This window comes from Oncorhynchus clarkii, chromosome 21 (genome assembly GCF_045791955.1).
Source record: "Oncorhynchus clarkii lewisi isolate Uvic-CL-2024 chromosome 21, UVic_Ocla_1.0, whole genome shotgun sequence".
Classification (NCBI taxonomy): Eukaryota; Metazoa; Chordata; class Actinopteri; order Salmoniformes; family Salmonidae; genus Oncorhynchus; species Oncorhynchus clarkii.
Genome location: NC_092167.1, coordinates 32,204,121 through 32,220,697, shown reverse-complemented (window position 1 = coordinate 32,220,697; position 16,577 = coordinate 32,204,121). Strand labels below are relative to the sequence as shown.

Below are 16,577 nucleotides of genomic sequence, written 5' to 3'. Positions count from 1 at the left end.
TGTCTTCACAACTAATAGAAAAATGTTTTGTGCGTGTGAGTATTCCGTTTTATATTTTTTTTTTCTCTCCCCCCCCCCCCCAATTTATTTGAAGACAATTCGGCTCCATCAACCAGCTTGATATAACCAGTGACAGGACAAAGAAAGCATGATCATAACTCTGATATTCTTCCTGTTCTTTGTGTAGGCAGCTAGGAGGAATAGGAAATGGAGAGGTACAGTAGCAGCAGTAATAGGCTGTACTCAGGGCCCCTGTCTGCGTCTGGACAGAAGATCCTAGCAGCTCTCCGAGCCCAGAGCCACAACCACTACTCTGACACAGCCAGGGCCCAAAGCTACAGACAGCGTGAGTCGGCAAGGACTGAATAGTGCAGTGCAATATTTAGAATGATGCCGATAGAAATGTGACCTACATATATTCTATAGACCTGACACCATTATTTTATTCTAAACAATCGTAAGCAGTGATGTAGTGGTAAAAATAAGTGGGTAAAGTAAGTATTCTCTATTCTACTGTACTTGTAAAAATATATATTTAAAATGAAAGAAATTGTAAAAAAAATGTAAAAAGCCTATCTGTTCAAATGTTAGATGAGCGGTATGACAGCAGACCGAGAGGGTACCAGTCAGAGGCCAGCTGGAGTAGAGGAACACAGGAGGAGAGGAGAGGGAGAGAGGCAGACCGGTGAGGAGATGATACAGTAGTAGGGGAATAAAACATTTAAAAAAGCAATTGGGTTGGGTGTATAGGCAGTGTTAGTTGTCATTAGCAACCAAACATGGTACAGAATGAAGTGACATAAACTAGTTTATTTGGTTAGGGATAGGCAGATAAGAGGTGTCGTTAGAAACCTGAAATGCAGTAAGATGGTATGCTCTTCAGGGAGATGGATTGAGTCCTTACTATATGACAGTGGTGCATGTGGTGAAATTCAATTAACTATTGGTCCCTTGAGGAAACATCTGGTGAGGTATTTCTTGTGCATGCAACAGACACAACATATAGGCCAGTTTCCCAGATGCAGATTATACCTATAGTCCTAGACCAGGGATGAGTAATTGGCGGGGTCCCTATTTTGAAGGCCCTTAGAACTCAGTCGGGGTCTCGACTTAATGTTGCGAGTTAGCATATAGTATAATAGACAATGTGCCACTTTGAAATTTGGTTGTGCATCGTCAGTTTCTCTTCTTTCGGTCACTGATAGTCAAGTAGCCCATGTCAGCCAATTTTTTTTTTTTTTTAGATCGCTACATAATTTAGCGGCCAGCTAAATGGGTGCCCCCATTGATTTTGTTTGTCTCATTCAGATGTCATTTAAAATCTACTAACATTTCTTTCCACCCTCTGACAAAATGTGTAGAATTGCAGGAAATTTGCTGTACAACAGCTTATTTTCCTATCCGCCCCATGGCAAAATGAGTAGAATTGTATGAAATTAGTTATATAGTTGCAATATCTTCTCTAGGCTCCATGGCAAAATGTCTGGAGTTGCAGCAAACTTGCTTTAAAACTAGTGTTGTGTTTGAGACCAGCTAAAGCGAGACCGGTTCAAGACCAGAGGGCGGGGCGAGACTGAATAAAGACCGGGAGGAGGACAACGAGACCGAGTCGAGACCAGAAACATGCGAGTCCAATTCAAGACGACGATTGTGATTTTGTCAAATTGCCACTATAATAAGAGTTAAAAATGTCCAGTATTTCTTGTGTTCATATTTCAGAAGAACATATGGATTCTTTATACATTCAGAATGGTTTAAAAAAAAAAAAGGCATACTGAGCCCAAATAGAGCCACTACAAATGATTACGAACCCAAACACTGGGGAACAATGAGGGCTTTTATATTATTACATTCAATGATGTTCTGATTTAATCTCTTCAGTTTTTGTTTGAAAGGAAACCGTTAACACTGAATTTGAAATAAAATGTTTCTTTGGTCTCTGGGGAGATAAATCTAGCTAACTAAGTCAGCCATTGGCTAGGCCACCAGAAGCTAGATAATAAGCCTCTGCCATTCAACTGTATTAATTAGGGCAACATTTTGGAGTGACAGTGGACTCATCACTTTTTGACTGGGACCGTTTTTACAAAAGCTTATGGAAACGTCTGCCTTCTGGAAGGCCAAGAACTCACTGCAATACCAAAGAGTAGTTTTCCCAAGATCTAGCTAGCCAGCTTTTGCTTTAGGCTTGTTTGCAGGGGTTATTCGAAGAGGATGTTTTGTTAGCTTCTCCCTTTTCAAGAATAACTTTTAAGAGATTAACTTTCAAATGATCATCGTATGAGTGGAAGTTATTTTTAATTGCAGCTTGCTTGCTATTGTTAGCCATCTCTTGGAAAATAACTTGTGTGTGAAACATGGTTGCATTTAAACTTTAGATCATCGGTTACTTTGTGTGCTAAATGTGAAATGTTTTTTGCAATGGAAAGTAATAGTTGTACATTTCGATTAGAAAATACACATCATGACCAAAAGTAAGTGGTCACCTGCTCGTCGAACATTCCAAAATCATGGGCATTAATATGGAGTTGGTCCCCCCTTTGCTGCTATAACAGCCTCCACTCTTCTGGGAAGGCTTTACACTAGATGTTAGAACATTGCAGAGACATGCTTCCATTCACCCTCAAGCATTAGTGAGGTTGGGCGGTTAGGCTTGGCTCGCAGTCTGCGTTCCAATTAATTCCATAGGCAATCTGGGGTTGAGGTCAGGGCTCTGTGCAGGCCAGTCAAGTTCTTCCACACCGATATCGACAAACCATTTTTGTATGGACCTCACTTTGTGCACGTGGGCATTGTCATGCTGAAACAGGAAAGGGCCTTGCCCAAAGTGTTGCCACAAAGTTGGAAGCACAGAACCGTCTAGAATGTCATTGTAAGCTGTACCGTTAAGATTTCCCTTAATTGGAACTAAGGGGCCTAGTCCGAACCATGAAAAACAGCCCCAGACCATTATTCCTCCTCCACCAAACTTTACAGTTGTCACTATTCATTCGGGCAGGTAGCATTCTCCTGGAAACCGCCAAACCCAGATTCATCTGTCGGACTGCCAGATGGTGAAGAGTTCCAAAGAACAAGTTTCCACTGCTCCAGAGTCCAATGGCGGCGTGCTTTACACCACTCCAGGCGAGGCTTGGCATTGCGCATGGTGATTGTAGGCTTGTGTGCGGCTGCTCGGCCATGGAAACCCATTTCATGAAGCTCCTGACGAACAGTTCTTGTGCTGACGTTGCTTCCAGAGGCGGTTTGGAACTCGGTCGTGAATGTTGTAACCGAGGACAGACGATTTGTATGTGCTTCAGCACTTGGTGGCCCCGTTCTGTGAGCTTGTGCGGCCTACCACTTTGCAGCTGAGCCGTTGTTGCTCCAAACGTTTCCACTTCACAACAACAGCACTTACAGTTGACCAGGGCAGAAATTTGACGAACTGAAATGTGGCGTCCTATGACGGGGCCATGTTGAAAGTCACTGAACTCTTCAGTAAGGCCATTCTACTGCCAATGTTTGTCTATGTAGATTGCATGTAGATAGCCTACTACATAATTGATCAATTATATACAACTACACTACTTGAATATGCATAAATGGGGGTTAAGAAGTGAATATACGCAATATGAAAACAAAGTGGGTATAGGACGTATATCTGCATGTAGCATACACTACACCACTGGCCTTTTTTGTATTACAAAAATCAGAGGTGTGAAGTACTTAAGTAAAAAGTACTTTAAAGTACTACTTAAGGTGTTTTTTGGGGTATCTGTGCTCTACTATTCATATTTTTAAAGAAAAGAATGTACTTTTTACTCCATATATTTTCCCTGACACCTAAAAGTTTGAATGCTTAGCAGGACTGAAAAATGGTCCAATTCACACACTTATCAAGAGGTCATTCCTACTGCCTTTGATCTGGAAAACTCACTAAACACACATGCTTCGTTTATAAATGATGTCTGAGTGTTGGAGTGCCCCTGGCTGTCCGTAAATGTAAAAACAAAGAATTGTGCTGTCTGGTTTGCTTAATATGATCATTTTGAAATTATTTATACTTTTATTTTTTACTTTTGATACTTAAGTATATTTTAGCAATTACATTTACTTTTTATACTAAAGTATATTTAAAACCAAATACTTTTAGACCTTTACGCAAGTAGTATTTTACTGGGTTACTTTAATTTTTACTTGAGTCATTTTCTAATAAGGTATCTTTACTTTTACTCAAGTATGAAAATTCTGTACTTTTCCCACCACTGCAAAAAGTACATTCTCCTACATAAGTGCGCTGGTATTACAGTTGTTATCCTTTCAGCATCACGAGCCTGTCACACACTGTAGCCTAGGTCCAATAGGTTTGCCACTGTGCAAACATGTCTATAATAGATATAAAAACTGTTACAAATCCCCCTCTCTCCCCTTACTAATAGTGAGGGCACAACTTTCCAACAATTTCCCTCACTCTTCCTTACCAGCGACTCAAGGAAATGCGTACATTTTGAGGATATTTTTTTATTGAAAGTAAAGGACAGTACTTTTACTAGTAAAGTAGGAATCCCAGGTTTCAATACGTGATAAGATATTCATGTTTCAAGAAAGGAGTGTGTATATTTGACCTGGCAAAGCATTTTTTATGCGCTGACTGAATGGAAGCTGATAATTCTGTGTTTTTTTACTCAGCTTGTCTCGGGAAGAAATTACAAGTCCTCATGTCCAAGATCAAGTAAAGATTTATCCAAATCTTGGAGGGGGGTGGGGGTGGATGGGGATACGCAGACCTGCGAGCAACTGCGGCCCCTCATGATGAGTTAATATTTTTTTGTGGCCCCCAGCCCCATTAAAGTTGCCCATCCCTGTCCTAGACAAACAAATATCATATTCAATGAAGATTCTCCATAAAAATGTTTCAAAACTAGGCTTAATCTGTGTCTGTGAAACTGTCCTGTAAATAATTAAATGGTACCATCCTTCTCTGTTCATGTATTTTTAGTACATGTAAAAGAGACAAAACATAGAAATAAATGGTAATATCCTTCTCTGTGCATGTATTTTTAGTACATGTAAAAGAGACAAAACATAGAAATAAATTGTAATATCCTTCTCTGTGCTGTGTACCAGGCCTTGGTCCAGACCCCAGTCCTATTCCCAGTTTTCATCCTCATGGGACGCTGCATCCCAGAGGGACTACTCTCAGACCCCAGCACTGTCCCAGGACTCTGCCTCCTCTTCTACCCACAGAATGAGGTACCCTCTGGCCCTCCACACGCCCTCAAACGAGCCTCATTGGAGAGAGTGAGTATCTAAGCACCTTTCTAATACATAACAACAACTAGCCGCTAGTACTCCTAGATTCTTATTTCTCCTCAGAGTGACGGATGCATCAAGCTCGGGTTCAGTAGGGGATTTTTTAATTTAAGAATCGGAGAGGTACTATCTCCGAACAGATTTTCATTTTCTCTGTTGACTGATAACTTTTGGTCTTTTCCCATAGCGCTCCTGAAGAGACAGAACCCACCTTCTCACTCCACTTCGCCTTGGAAGACCAGGGCCCTTCCAGACCACCCTTGCCCAGAGTGGAGTACCAAAGAGAGAAGCCAACTGGGGCCTGTGGACCACCATTCTCCAGAGCTAATGTTAGCGTAGCCCCAAAGAACCACGTAATAAGCCTAGAAACTCAAAGTGAAGGCTGGGACTTAGGCAGTGGAGATGGGGAATGGCAATGCCCTGAACGTAGCCAAGAAGAAACCTCCATAGCCCCAGAGGACCAAAGAGAGAGGCTGGCTAAAGCCAAGCCCATTGAAGTAGCCTTAGCTGGTGGAGGAGATGCTGACCGTCGGGCCCCAGTGTCTGTTACTAAATGGCAGTTTGGGAGTATAGTACTGCCTCCACCTCAGAGAGCTTACAAGGCCGAAGAGAAGGCAGACTGTGACAAAAAGAGACCAGCGAGGGGGCTGTTACTTCCTGCACCAGAGAGTGAGGACATCACAATGAAGGACATGGACAGTGGTCCGAGCTTTGAACTAAGAATGGAGGATGACATTGGAGAAAGTTGTGCATTGGAGAAGGATAGCTTTGGAGCAAGTCACACAGTAGAAAGGGATGGCTTTGGAGCAAGTCACACAGTAGAAAGGGATGGCTTTGGAGCAAGTCACACAGTAGAAAGGGATGGCTTTGGAGCAAGTCACACAGTAGAAAGGGATGGCTTTGGAGCAAGTCACACAGTAGAAAGGGATGGCTTTGGAGCAAGTCACACAGTAGAAAGGGATGGCTTTGGAGCAAGTCACACAGTAGAAAGGGATGGCTTTGGAGCAAGTCAAGGTTTGGAGAGGGATGGCTTTGGAGCAAGTCACACAGTAGAAAGGGATGGCTTTGGAGCAAGTCACACAGTAGAAAGGGATGGCTTTGGAGCAAGTCAAGGTTTGGAGAGGGATGGCTTTGGAGCAAGTCACACAGTAGAAAGGGATAGCTTTGGAGCAAGTCAAGGTTTGGAGAGGGATGGCTTTGGAGCAAGTCACACAGTAGAAAGGGATGGCTTTGGAGCAAGTCACACAGTAGAAAGGGATGGCTTTGGAGCAAGTCAAGGTTTGGAGAGGGATGGCTTTGGAGCAAGTCACACAGTAGAAAGGGATAGCTTTGGAGCAAGTCAAGGTTTGGAGAGGGATGGCTTTGGAGCAAGTCACACAGTAGAAAGGGATGGCTTTGGAGCAAGTCACACAGTAGAAAGGGATGGCTTTGGAGCAAGTCATGCTTTGGAGAGGGATGGCTTTGGAGCAAGTCAAGGTTTGGAGACTGACTTTGGAGCAAGTCACACAGTAGAAAGAGATGGCTTTGGGGCAAGTCATTCAATGGAGCGAGATGGTTTTGGAGCAAGTCATTCATTGAAGAGAGATGGCTTTGGAGCAAGTCATGCTTTACAGAGGGATGGCATTGGAGAAAAACTGCTATTCAATGAGGGTGACGTCACTGGGGGCCACAGGGACAGCACAGAAAGCCCGTGTGTAGTTGGGTTAGCTGATCAGCAGGGGACGCTGCATGGAGACACAGCCCAGTCAGAGGAGGAGATCGTGACAGGAGGAGGACCAAGGGAGAACCTCAGCGAGAGAGACCCCTTTAAGAGGAAACGGCTCTTCGGTGATATGACTACTGACAACCAGAGAGGGATGGGGGGTGGAGAGATGGGGGGAAGAGTGGAGAGGGAGAGAAAGGATGACATCAATAAAGGAGGGTTGAAGAAAAAGATGGAGAGGAAGAACAGCAGGAGTAGTACCAAACCCCACCAGCAGAGGAAGGTGTCACCCTCACTGGGGCAGATGAGTGATGGAGAGGGCCAGGGGGTGACAGAGACGGATAGTCACCCAGAAGAGAGAAGGAACATGGATGGGCCATTGGTGACAGCTGCACAGAGGAACAGTGGAGGAAACACAGGTTAGTTCAGGACAGGACCCGCACACACACACACACACACACACAGGCTAGTTTAGGACACGGATAGATAGGTTGCCTTTTAGTACAATATATGAGTGCGGAATGTTGGGGATTTTATATGCTGGACAAATTGGCACTTTAGTAATAAGCCACTAGATGGCGGTACAGCACTTCAGTCAGTAGTTACCCAATGAAGTTGTCCATAGATGCTGTTTTATGGTCAGTTTTGCATTTTCCTTCTAAGCTGATCCTGGATCTGTGCCATGGGCAGCGCTGCTATGTCCAGCAATCTATAGGGCCCTGAGTTTTCCCCTGACCACAAGGCCTGACTAGGGAAAACTCAGGGCCCCAGTGAGCTCATATATCACAGTGCTGATTAAATAAAAAGTGTGAACAAGTATACAGCAATTATAAAGGGCCAGTCTGAACACGCTGACAAAATCTGGACTGCTCTTGTTTCAGTACACAGGAAGTGTGTGCGTGTGTTGTGTGAAATGCTCAGTCAAGAACAACGTAGTGTAGTGACAGAATATCAGTCCTGAGCAATGCATCTGAGTTTAGCTGACCTCACTCAATATGCAGACACAGGTCTCATATTCAAACGCAATCACACACACATTTACTCATTCAGACAGAAGCACACACACACACACAATTTTAAGCAGAGAGAACGCATATTTATTTGTAATTTTTCCAGAACCCTTAGCTGCTGGACATTTCATTCCGAAGCCGTCTCAGGAGGGTGGGAGAGTATTCAGAGCCCCCACTCTGCGGGGCACCTGTCTGGGACAGACCCCCCTGGCTACTAATCATCACAACGACACTCAGGTATTTTACCGCTTCAGCCAGAGGACCATACTGCTTCACATAATAGAATGTTTTATCTGCAGTCCGTAATTCAAAAAAAACAATACAAAATGGCCTCCCAGACACCATTTGTTGTGCTGAACAGTGAGGGATGGGCCTGGAGAAATGTAAGCTTGTAATAGTGCAGAAAACCACTGAAACCTCAACCCCCTGTCCCTCTCACAGAAACCCCTTTTGCTGCATCCTAAATGTAACATTTTCGTCATTTAGTAGACGCTCTTATCCAGAGTTAGTGCATTCATCTTAAAGGGATACTTTGGGATTTTGGCAATGAGGCCCTTCATCTACTTCCTCAGAGTCAGATGAACTTGTGGATACCCTTTTTATCTCTCTGTATCCAGTATGAAGAAAGTTGGCGCAATGACTGGAAGTCTATGGGTATCTGAAAATAGTCAAGCGCGAGTGTTAGTTCAATCGAGTACAGGCTTAACTGAATGAACAACAGAGACGAATACAATATGGAATTTTCTTAACTAGTTTGGGGTAAGGCCTCAACTCTGAGGGATGCTCCTCGGAGGCAGATGCTGATGACAGGTTGCTATGCTTTTATTTCTTTTTTTACGGGCAGGGGGGTGCTGTGGGGTTATTAAGGATACTCTTTGAAGAGGTTTCAGATGTTTTCGGTGGTTGGGCAGGGACTCTGCTGTCCTACCATCAGGGAGAAGCAGGTTCAACTATTGGGGTGCCAGGACAGGGAAGAGATTTGACTGGGCTGAGCGGGAGCTGCCCTCCCGTAGGGGTCAGAGGGCCAAGAGACCAGAGGTGGCAGAACGGAGTACTCGGGTTGGGGTGTTGGGTTTGAGCAGAGCCTGAAGGTAAAGAGGGACAGTTCCTCTTGCTGCTCCGTAGGTAAACACCATGGTCTTGTAGGCGATGCGAGCTTCGACTGGAAGCCAGTGGAGTGCGCGAAGGAGCGGGGTGACATGGAGAACTTGGGGAAGGTTGATCTTGGGAACTACTTTTGACCAGAGCTCTATGGGTCTTGGTCTAAAGTATTGCACTACATAGGGAATAGGGTGCCATATGGGTGAGGGGAGTGAAATAGAGAGAATAGAGAGAAATAGAGAGAATTCCCCCAATGCTCATTCCCCTTCATTTCCATGGAAATGGAAGACTTCAACAGTATTACACCACACCACAGGAAAGAGAAGTGATGACTCCCAGTTGGGTACTAAAGTAAAAGGCCTGGCGATCGGGCCTTCTAGTCTATTTACTGTATGTCTCTCTCTGTCTCTGTGCGTGTGTGTGTGCGTGCGTGCGTGTGTGTATGTGTGTGTCAGTGTCAGCAAGTAAGCGTTTCTGTTTACAAGGAAATGAGCAGAGCTCTCCCTAGAGAGCTGAATCAGTTGATGATGTTCTCTTGGTAGAACACACACACACTGTTCCGGCTGACTATTTACCTCTACAGTCCTATATTCCCTAGAGCACAATTCAGTTCACTCACACACATACACACACACACATTGACTCGAACTCTGCACTCACTTTGCATTAAAAATGGAGTTTCTTCCTATGAATAATGCCAGTGTTCCAGTGCAGAGTAGAGAGACTTGGAAGGTTAGATGGCGGTTAACCTGTTTTCTCTGGACTGGGAAGTCTGGACTCACTGTCTGGGACTTGCTGTGTCGTAGAGAGCACTGTCTGGGACTAGCTGTGCCGTAGAGAGCACTGTCTGGGACTAGCTGTGCCGTAGAGAGCACTGTCTGTGACTAGCTGTGCCGTAGAGAGCACTGTCTGGGACTAGTTGTGCCCTAGAGAGCACTGTCTGGGACTAGCTGTGCCGTAGAGAGCACTGTCTGGGACTAGCTGTGTCGTAGAGAGCACTGTCTGTGAATAGCTGTGCCGTAGAGAGCAGTGTCTGGGACTAGCTGTGCCGTAGAGATCACTGTCTGGGACTAGCTGTGTCGTAGAGAGCACTGTCTGGGACTAGCTGTGTCGTAGAGAGCACTGTCTGGGACTAGCTGTGCCCTAGAGAGCACTGTCTGGGACTAGCTGTGCCGTAGAGAGCACTGTCTGGGACTAGCTGTGTCGTAGAGAGCACTGTCTGTGAATAGCTGTGCCGTAGCGAGCAGTGTCTGGGACTAGCTGTGCCGTAGAGATCACTGTCTGGGACTAGCTGTGTCGTAGAGAGCACTGTCTGGGACTAGCTGTGTCATAGAGAGCACTGTCTGGGACTAGCTGTGCCCTAGAGAGCACTGTCTGGGACTAGCTGTGCTCTAGAGAACACTGTCTGGGACTAGCTGTGCTCTAGAGAGCACTGTCTGGGACTAGCTGTGCTCTAGAGAGCACTGTCTGGGACTAGCTGTGCCCTAGAGAGCACTGTCTGGGACTAGCTGTGCCCTAGAGAGCAATGTCTGGGACTAGCTGTGCCGTAGAGAGCACTGTCTGGGACTAGCTGTGCCGTAGAGAGCACTGTCTGGGACTAGCTGTGCCCTAGAGAGCACTGTCTGGGACTAGCTGTGCCGTAGAGAGCACTGTCTGGGACTAGCTGTGCCGTAGAGAGCACTGTCTGTGAATAGCTGTGCCGTAGAGAGCAGTGTCTGGGACTAGCTGTGCCCTAGAGATCACTGTCTGGGACTAGCTGTGCCCTAGAGATCACTGTCTGGGACTAGCTGTGTCGTAGAGAGCACTGTCTGGGACTAGCTGTGCTCTAGAGAGCACTGTCTGGGACTAGCTGTGCTCTAGAGAGCACTGTCTGGGACTAGCTGTGCTCTAGAGAGCACTGTCTGGGACTAGCTGTGCCCTAGAGAGCACTGTCTAGGACTAGCTGTGCCCTAGAGAGCAATGTCTGGGACTAGCTGTGCCCTAGAGAGCACTGTCTGGGACTAGCTGTGCCGTAGAGAGCACTGTCTGGGACTGACAGGTTTGCTCTGTTAACGCAACAAGGACACCCACTCTCTTTCTCTTTTACTCTCCTCTCTTTGGCTCTTCATCCTTTCACTTTCTTTCTCTATCTGGCTCTCTGTTGCGGTCTCTCTGTCTCTCACTCACTCACACACACAAACACACACTCTCTTGCTCACAGGTGGAAGGAATTGAGAGAATAGCAAGGTTTATTTTCAGTCTACTCATGCTCATTATCTGTAACCAGAGAATTTAATCACCATCCTTCTGGACTTGAGCCTTCACACTTATCTCTCCATTCATCTATCTGCGCCCCAAATTGCATCCTATTCCCTACATAGTGCACTGCTTTTGACCAGGGCCCATAAGGTAGTGTGGTATATAGGGGATTTGGTAGTGCACTATATAGGGAATAGGGTGCCATTTGGGTTGCTACCATTGACTGTAGTAGTAATAGAATCAGAGCACAGTCTATTTTAAGTTTCAGAATGAATCGCTTCCTGTGACTGGAATAATGCTTCTCTTGTTCTCTCTTCTCTTCCTCTCTCTCTATGTTGTGAAGGCTGGTGATGGAGGCTCCAGAGAGAGGGGGTTGAGTATAGATCCTGCACTAACCAACCCCTCTCTTGCTGGGCATGGAAGGGCCGCAGGGCTGGGGTCCGGCCTGACCTCTATACGTGCTAGTGGTGAGGAGGAGAGCAGCGGCCATCACCCTCTCCTCTCTGCCCAACAACCGCCCCTGACCCCTACCTTCTCCCTCAAAAGTAAACACGGCACCCCTCTGCCCAAAATCGCCCTTTTCAGGTGGCCGGTGAAATGGGAACCCCCTCAGTCCTGTCAGGAAAAAGCAAGGACCTTGCAAAGGGGCCAGGAGTGGTGCAAAACCCAAACCCCCAAACACCCAGACCTGACCCCAGCCTTTAGCCTAGACCCCCGAGCCAAGACCAAGACCCTCCACAAGACTGAGGGAACCAAGAGTGTTGCTCTAACCCCTAACCCCCCACATCGACCCCCAGCCAACCCAGTTAGGCCAAGACAGGGGGTCCCAATGGGGGAGAGGGGGCTTGAATCAACCAGGGACCATTCTAGTTCAGACACTCCTCAGCATAGATCCTCCAAAACCCCCAAACCACCCAAGCCGAAGCGGGCCAAACCTGGACCTAACCAGTGTCAACTCACCCCAGAAACTGAACCAGAGGGGGGAAGCGGTGCCGGTGACCCCCGGGCCCAGTCCAACCAATCCAAAACCTGTCTGACTACAGCCATGATCTCTGACCCCAGAGTAAGGGATGCTGGGAAGTTGAGTCCTGAAGAGAGAGGCAGGGTGCTGGAGGAGGCAGGGCAGGCCAGTGCGCTGGTTCTGACCATGGTGTACCAGGACGGAACCACTCAGATGGACCCAGAACAGGTGGGCAAGAAAGTCAAAGAAAGTCCAGAAAGTCAAAAGCAATGTTTCTAACCTCAGTCCAGTAGACCTGGGCAGAATAGTTTTTATTTAGTAGCTTATTAGAAATCCCAAATTTTCAAATACTCAAGGTGGTCAAATATAACCAATGAACTAATGGCAATTATTTCCTTTGATATCCGAATACAGGTCTTAGAAAATACAATATATAAACCAATATTTAAAAATATTTTGAATACCTCCCAGAAAAACAAATGATATTTGAAGTCATTTGATATGCAAGTTATTTGAAAACCGACCAAATATTTATTTGATGAAGAACAAAAAAAAAACTACAACAGTTACTTTAATCAGTCAAAATATGTACAATCATTAGCACATATATCCTCGAATGAAATACGTAATGATTGAAGAAAAATAAATAAAGACACTCTAAACAATATGAACTAAGTAATGGAAAGTAATAGAAACGTAAACCAAACAGGCATTTAGCTAGATGTAGAAATGTGTTTGTGAGGGACATGGAGTCATCTCAACATTAGAGTAGACCACTTTTGCATTTTCAAAATGACTGAAATACATTTTCATAATGAGACATAGGGTGATACAATACCTATGTAACAACACTAGACATGTCATTTTGTTATTACTACATTGTTACATAGACATTGCTTTATAATTGCATAATAATGGAATGATTAGGAACAGTCACTATTCCTCTTGTGTACAGTAGTGACAAAACATCTCAGCTCGTTGCAATGCAATTTAAATACAATTACCAAAGTATTATGTAACATCATGCTAATAAAATGTTGCTCTAAAAGTAATTCCAGGCACTAGAACACTTTAATTTGACTGAAAATACTAACAATAACTGTTCAAACATGACTATTAGGTCAAGGGAACTAAATATCTCAAAACAGCCTTGTTGAATCAACTACAGCCGACATAAGTGGAAAATCATGTTGATTTGTGTTCTGATTAAAATATCCCTTTGTAGCTCGAAATGTTAGCATCCAACTTCCTGTTCGCAACGTTACCAAATGGCTTTGCATTACTCTGCAGTATCTTCAGGTATCGCGAAATGAATTGTAGCTTTCGACCTTTTCAGCGGCACGTTGGAACAGTCATACAATAGTGGAGTGTCGCAACTTATTTATACTCATCATCTGTACTTCATCTGTGCTATACTATATCACCTGGATGTAGTGGTGCTACTGCTGTAAGCCTGGCAAGCAAGGCTAATCTGTTTCCCAAATGGCACCCTCATTCCCTACGTAGTGCACTACTTTTGACCTGGGCTTATAGGGAATAGGCACTATATAGGAAATAGGGTGCCATTTGGGACGGACTGCATTTACGTTGTTATGTCTACTCTCTGTGTGTCCTATAGACCCTCAGTCTGTCTGTGTGTGGGGTCCTATAGCTGCAGCAACTACGTAAGTATGCTGGTTGGCCATATTCACTGACATTAACTGCTCTCTTGTCTATGTGTCCCGTAGAAGCTCAGTCCGTCAGTGTGTGGGGTGCTGGTGATGTTGAAAAGAGATCTGGACCAGACTGGACCAGTACCAGGACCAGAGGGGGTGGCACAACGAGACAGTCTGGTCTACCTCAGACTGGAACAGAAACCTGCATGGGCCCAGAGCCACCAAGACCACAACCTAGACCTATTCAATAGGTATGGTATATGTGTGGGAGGGAGGATAGGTGCACTACATAGTACACGTCTGGGGGTGAAAATCCCACTGATGATTTGCGTCCCTCCCTGTGTTTGTGTGTCCTGTAGAGAGATGCTGCTGCAGGTAGTGTCAGGGTCTCAACTGGTGGTGTGTTACAAGGCCAAAGACCTGCTCCGTACAGCACTGCAGCACTACAGACCAGACCTACACTGGAAACAATGTAACTTTGATAAGGCTGTTAAGAACTCCCTCCAACTGAGCTCTGTTGGGATTTTGGGATTTGGGATTACAACATAATTCTGTTGTGTTCATTCCCCCCCCCCCCCCCCCCCCCCCCCCCCCCAGTCTCATCTTGTCGCGTCCAGGACCCCCAGGTAGCAGCCTGGCTGTTGGACCCAGCTGACCCCTCTTCCTGCTTCACCAACCTGCTCACCAAACACTGTAGGACACCCCCCAGAACTCCCACACCTGCCCTGGGGGCAAGGAAGGTCTGTAGCACCAAACAATACAACTAGTCTCTCTGGCACACCGGCCATCAAATTCCGCCATTGAAGCAGAAGACACCACCAATCCTGGTCCAGAATATCGATACGGTGTGCAGGCTTTATTTCCAGCCCAGCATCACCACACCTAATTCAACTGATCTCTCATTTTGTCCTTTATTTAGAGCCCTGCACAAGCATGAAATTTAGGCCCGAGCTCTACCCATGCCCGCGACGTTCAGGCCCTACCCAACCCAGGCCCCATTGCTCCTGCCAAATTGAAGACCCGGTCGTACCCGAAATCAGAAATAACTTTCTCTGTCAGTATATCCATTAGCTGCTCCTCTGTCCGTCCCCTGCTCCCTGCACGGCCCCCTCTTCCCTGCGTGTGTGAGTATCCACAGCAACGGCTCCGCTGGGCCGCCTGCTCAATGACTACGAGACGTGAGAGAGCTGTTAGCCGGCTACATTTCGTCACTCGAAACTCTGACCAAACTCACAGAACATTATTGTTTTCTGTGATTGATATAATCTCTCCTGTCAACTCCTTACATTTGACGAGGTTGAAGCACCTCTAACGCCATGTTATGATCTTAGTCAGGTACGGCTGTACAGAGAGACACTGCGCAGCGGAGTATGAGCAAATAGCTCTGCCTCAAAATGTAAGGGATCAATTTAGTCTTGAAAATGATACCCTACACCAGCCCGTACCCCCCCCCCCCCCCCCCCCCCCCTCTCTCTGTCAGGTGTACCAGGTCATCTCCAGTCTGTCTCTGCTCTACCAGCTGAATATGGAGCTACGCTCTAAACTACAGGTCAGTCCCTCCCTGAGGATCCATGAGAACACACACACACACACACACACACACTGATACACAAACACATTTTGTTCTCCTGTCCTCGTGGGGATTTCCATTCAAAATCCTAGTTTCCCTTTGCCACAAGGGAGAATTGTCCATGTTTTACTATGCTTGTTGGGACTTTTGTGGATTTCAGGTCTTTATTTGTATTGCATTTAAGTCTTTTAATTAATTTGTATCTTATTAACACTTTATTCTAGCTAGCTATTTGTGTAGGTAGCTGTCAAGTAAACAAAATGATAAAAACCCCACACACACACACACACATCCTACCTTACTGTCTCTCTGTGTATCCAGAGCCAAGGTCTGTGGGAGCTGTACTCTAACATGGAGCTGACTATGATCCCTGTGCTGGCAGGTAAGGACACCATGTTGAGAGGTCATCACGATCCTATGACCTGACCATCCTGAGCTCCTATAACTAGAGGTGAAAGGAGACAAGCAGAAAGGACATGAGGAATCAAGGAAATGCAGTTGACATTCTGTCTAGGCCTATATGTATGTGTACTCTGCTACTATTTATATCATGATACTCTCGTTCTCTAAGCCATGGAGAGCCACAGGATCCATGTGGACACGGAGTCCCTAAAGACAACATCAGAGATGCTGGGGGTAAGAACTATAATTACAGAACTGTAAAAGGGAGAAAACAGAGGGTTTATTTAGTACACACACACACACCCCATGATGCCTCCAGTAGGTGGATGTTTGGAGAGTGTGTCCTGTGTCTTGCTGTGCTCTATAAATAGAAATGAGAGTCTGTCTGTCTGTTTCCTTCCTTTAGGGTGGAGTGTTGCAGTAGGAATGAGCATCGCCGTCTTACACACACTCACTAACGCACGCACACACACGCTAGCGTGCGCGCACACACCACGCACAGATTAAAAATTGCTGTGATAATCCAGCAGAATACTAACCAAACTTTTCTTTTGTTTCTCACGACGACCCACACACAACATATGATGAGGATGCAGAGGAGGAGAGAGAGAGGGAGGAAGGGAGAGAGATAGAGAGAGAGAGAGAA

General features: G+C 45.7%; 1 protein-coding gene across 1 annotated transcript in view; it reads left to right on the top strand.

Moving 5' to 3' along the window:
• Nucleotides 1-6,833: 6,833 nt before the first annotated feature.
• LOC139379190 (polymerase (DNA directed) nu) overlaps nucleotides 6,834-16,577 on the top strand; it is a 78,782-nt gene continuing 69,038 nt past the window's right edge. Inside the window, exons 1-9 of the mRNA XM_071122010.1 lie at nucleotides 6,834-7,413; nucleotides 9,151-9,221; nucleotides 11,687-12,532; nucleotides 14,032-14,210; nucleotides 14,319-14,431; nucleotides 14,557-14,699; nucleotides 15,440-15,508; nucleotides 15,851-15,911; nucleotides 16,101-16,165. Of these exons, the coding sequence (XP_070978111.1) occupies nucleotides 6,834-7,413; nucleotides 9,151-9,221; nucleotides 11,687-12,532; nucleotides 14,032-14,210; nucleotides 14,319-14,431; nucleotides 14,557-14,699; nucleotides 15,440-15,508; nucleotides 15,851-15,911; nucleotides 16,101-16,165 (2,127 nt within the window). The remainder of the gene's footprint in view (nucleotides 7,414-9,150; nucleotides 9,222-11,686; nucleotides 12,533-14,031; nucleotides 14,211-14,318; nucleotides 14,432-14,556; nucleotides 14,700-15,439; nucleotides 15,509-15,850; nucleotides 15,912-16,100; nucleotides 16,166-16,577) is intronic.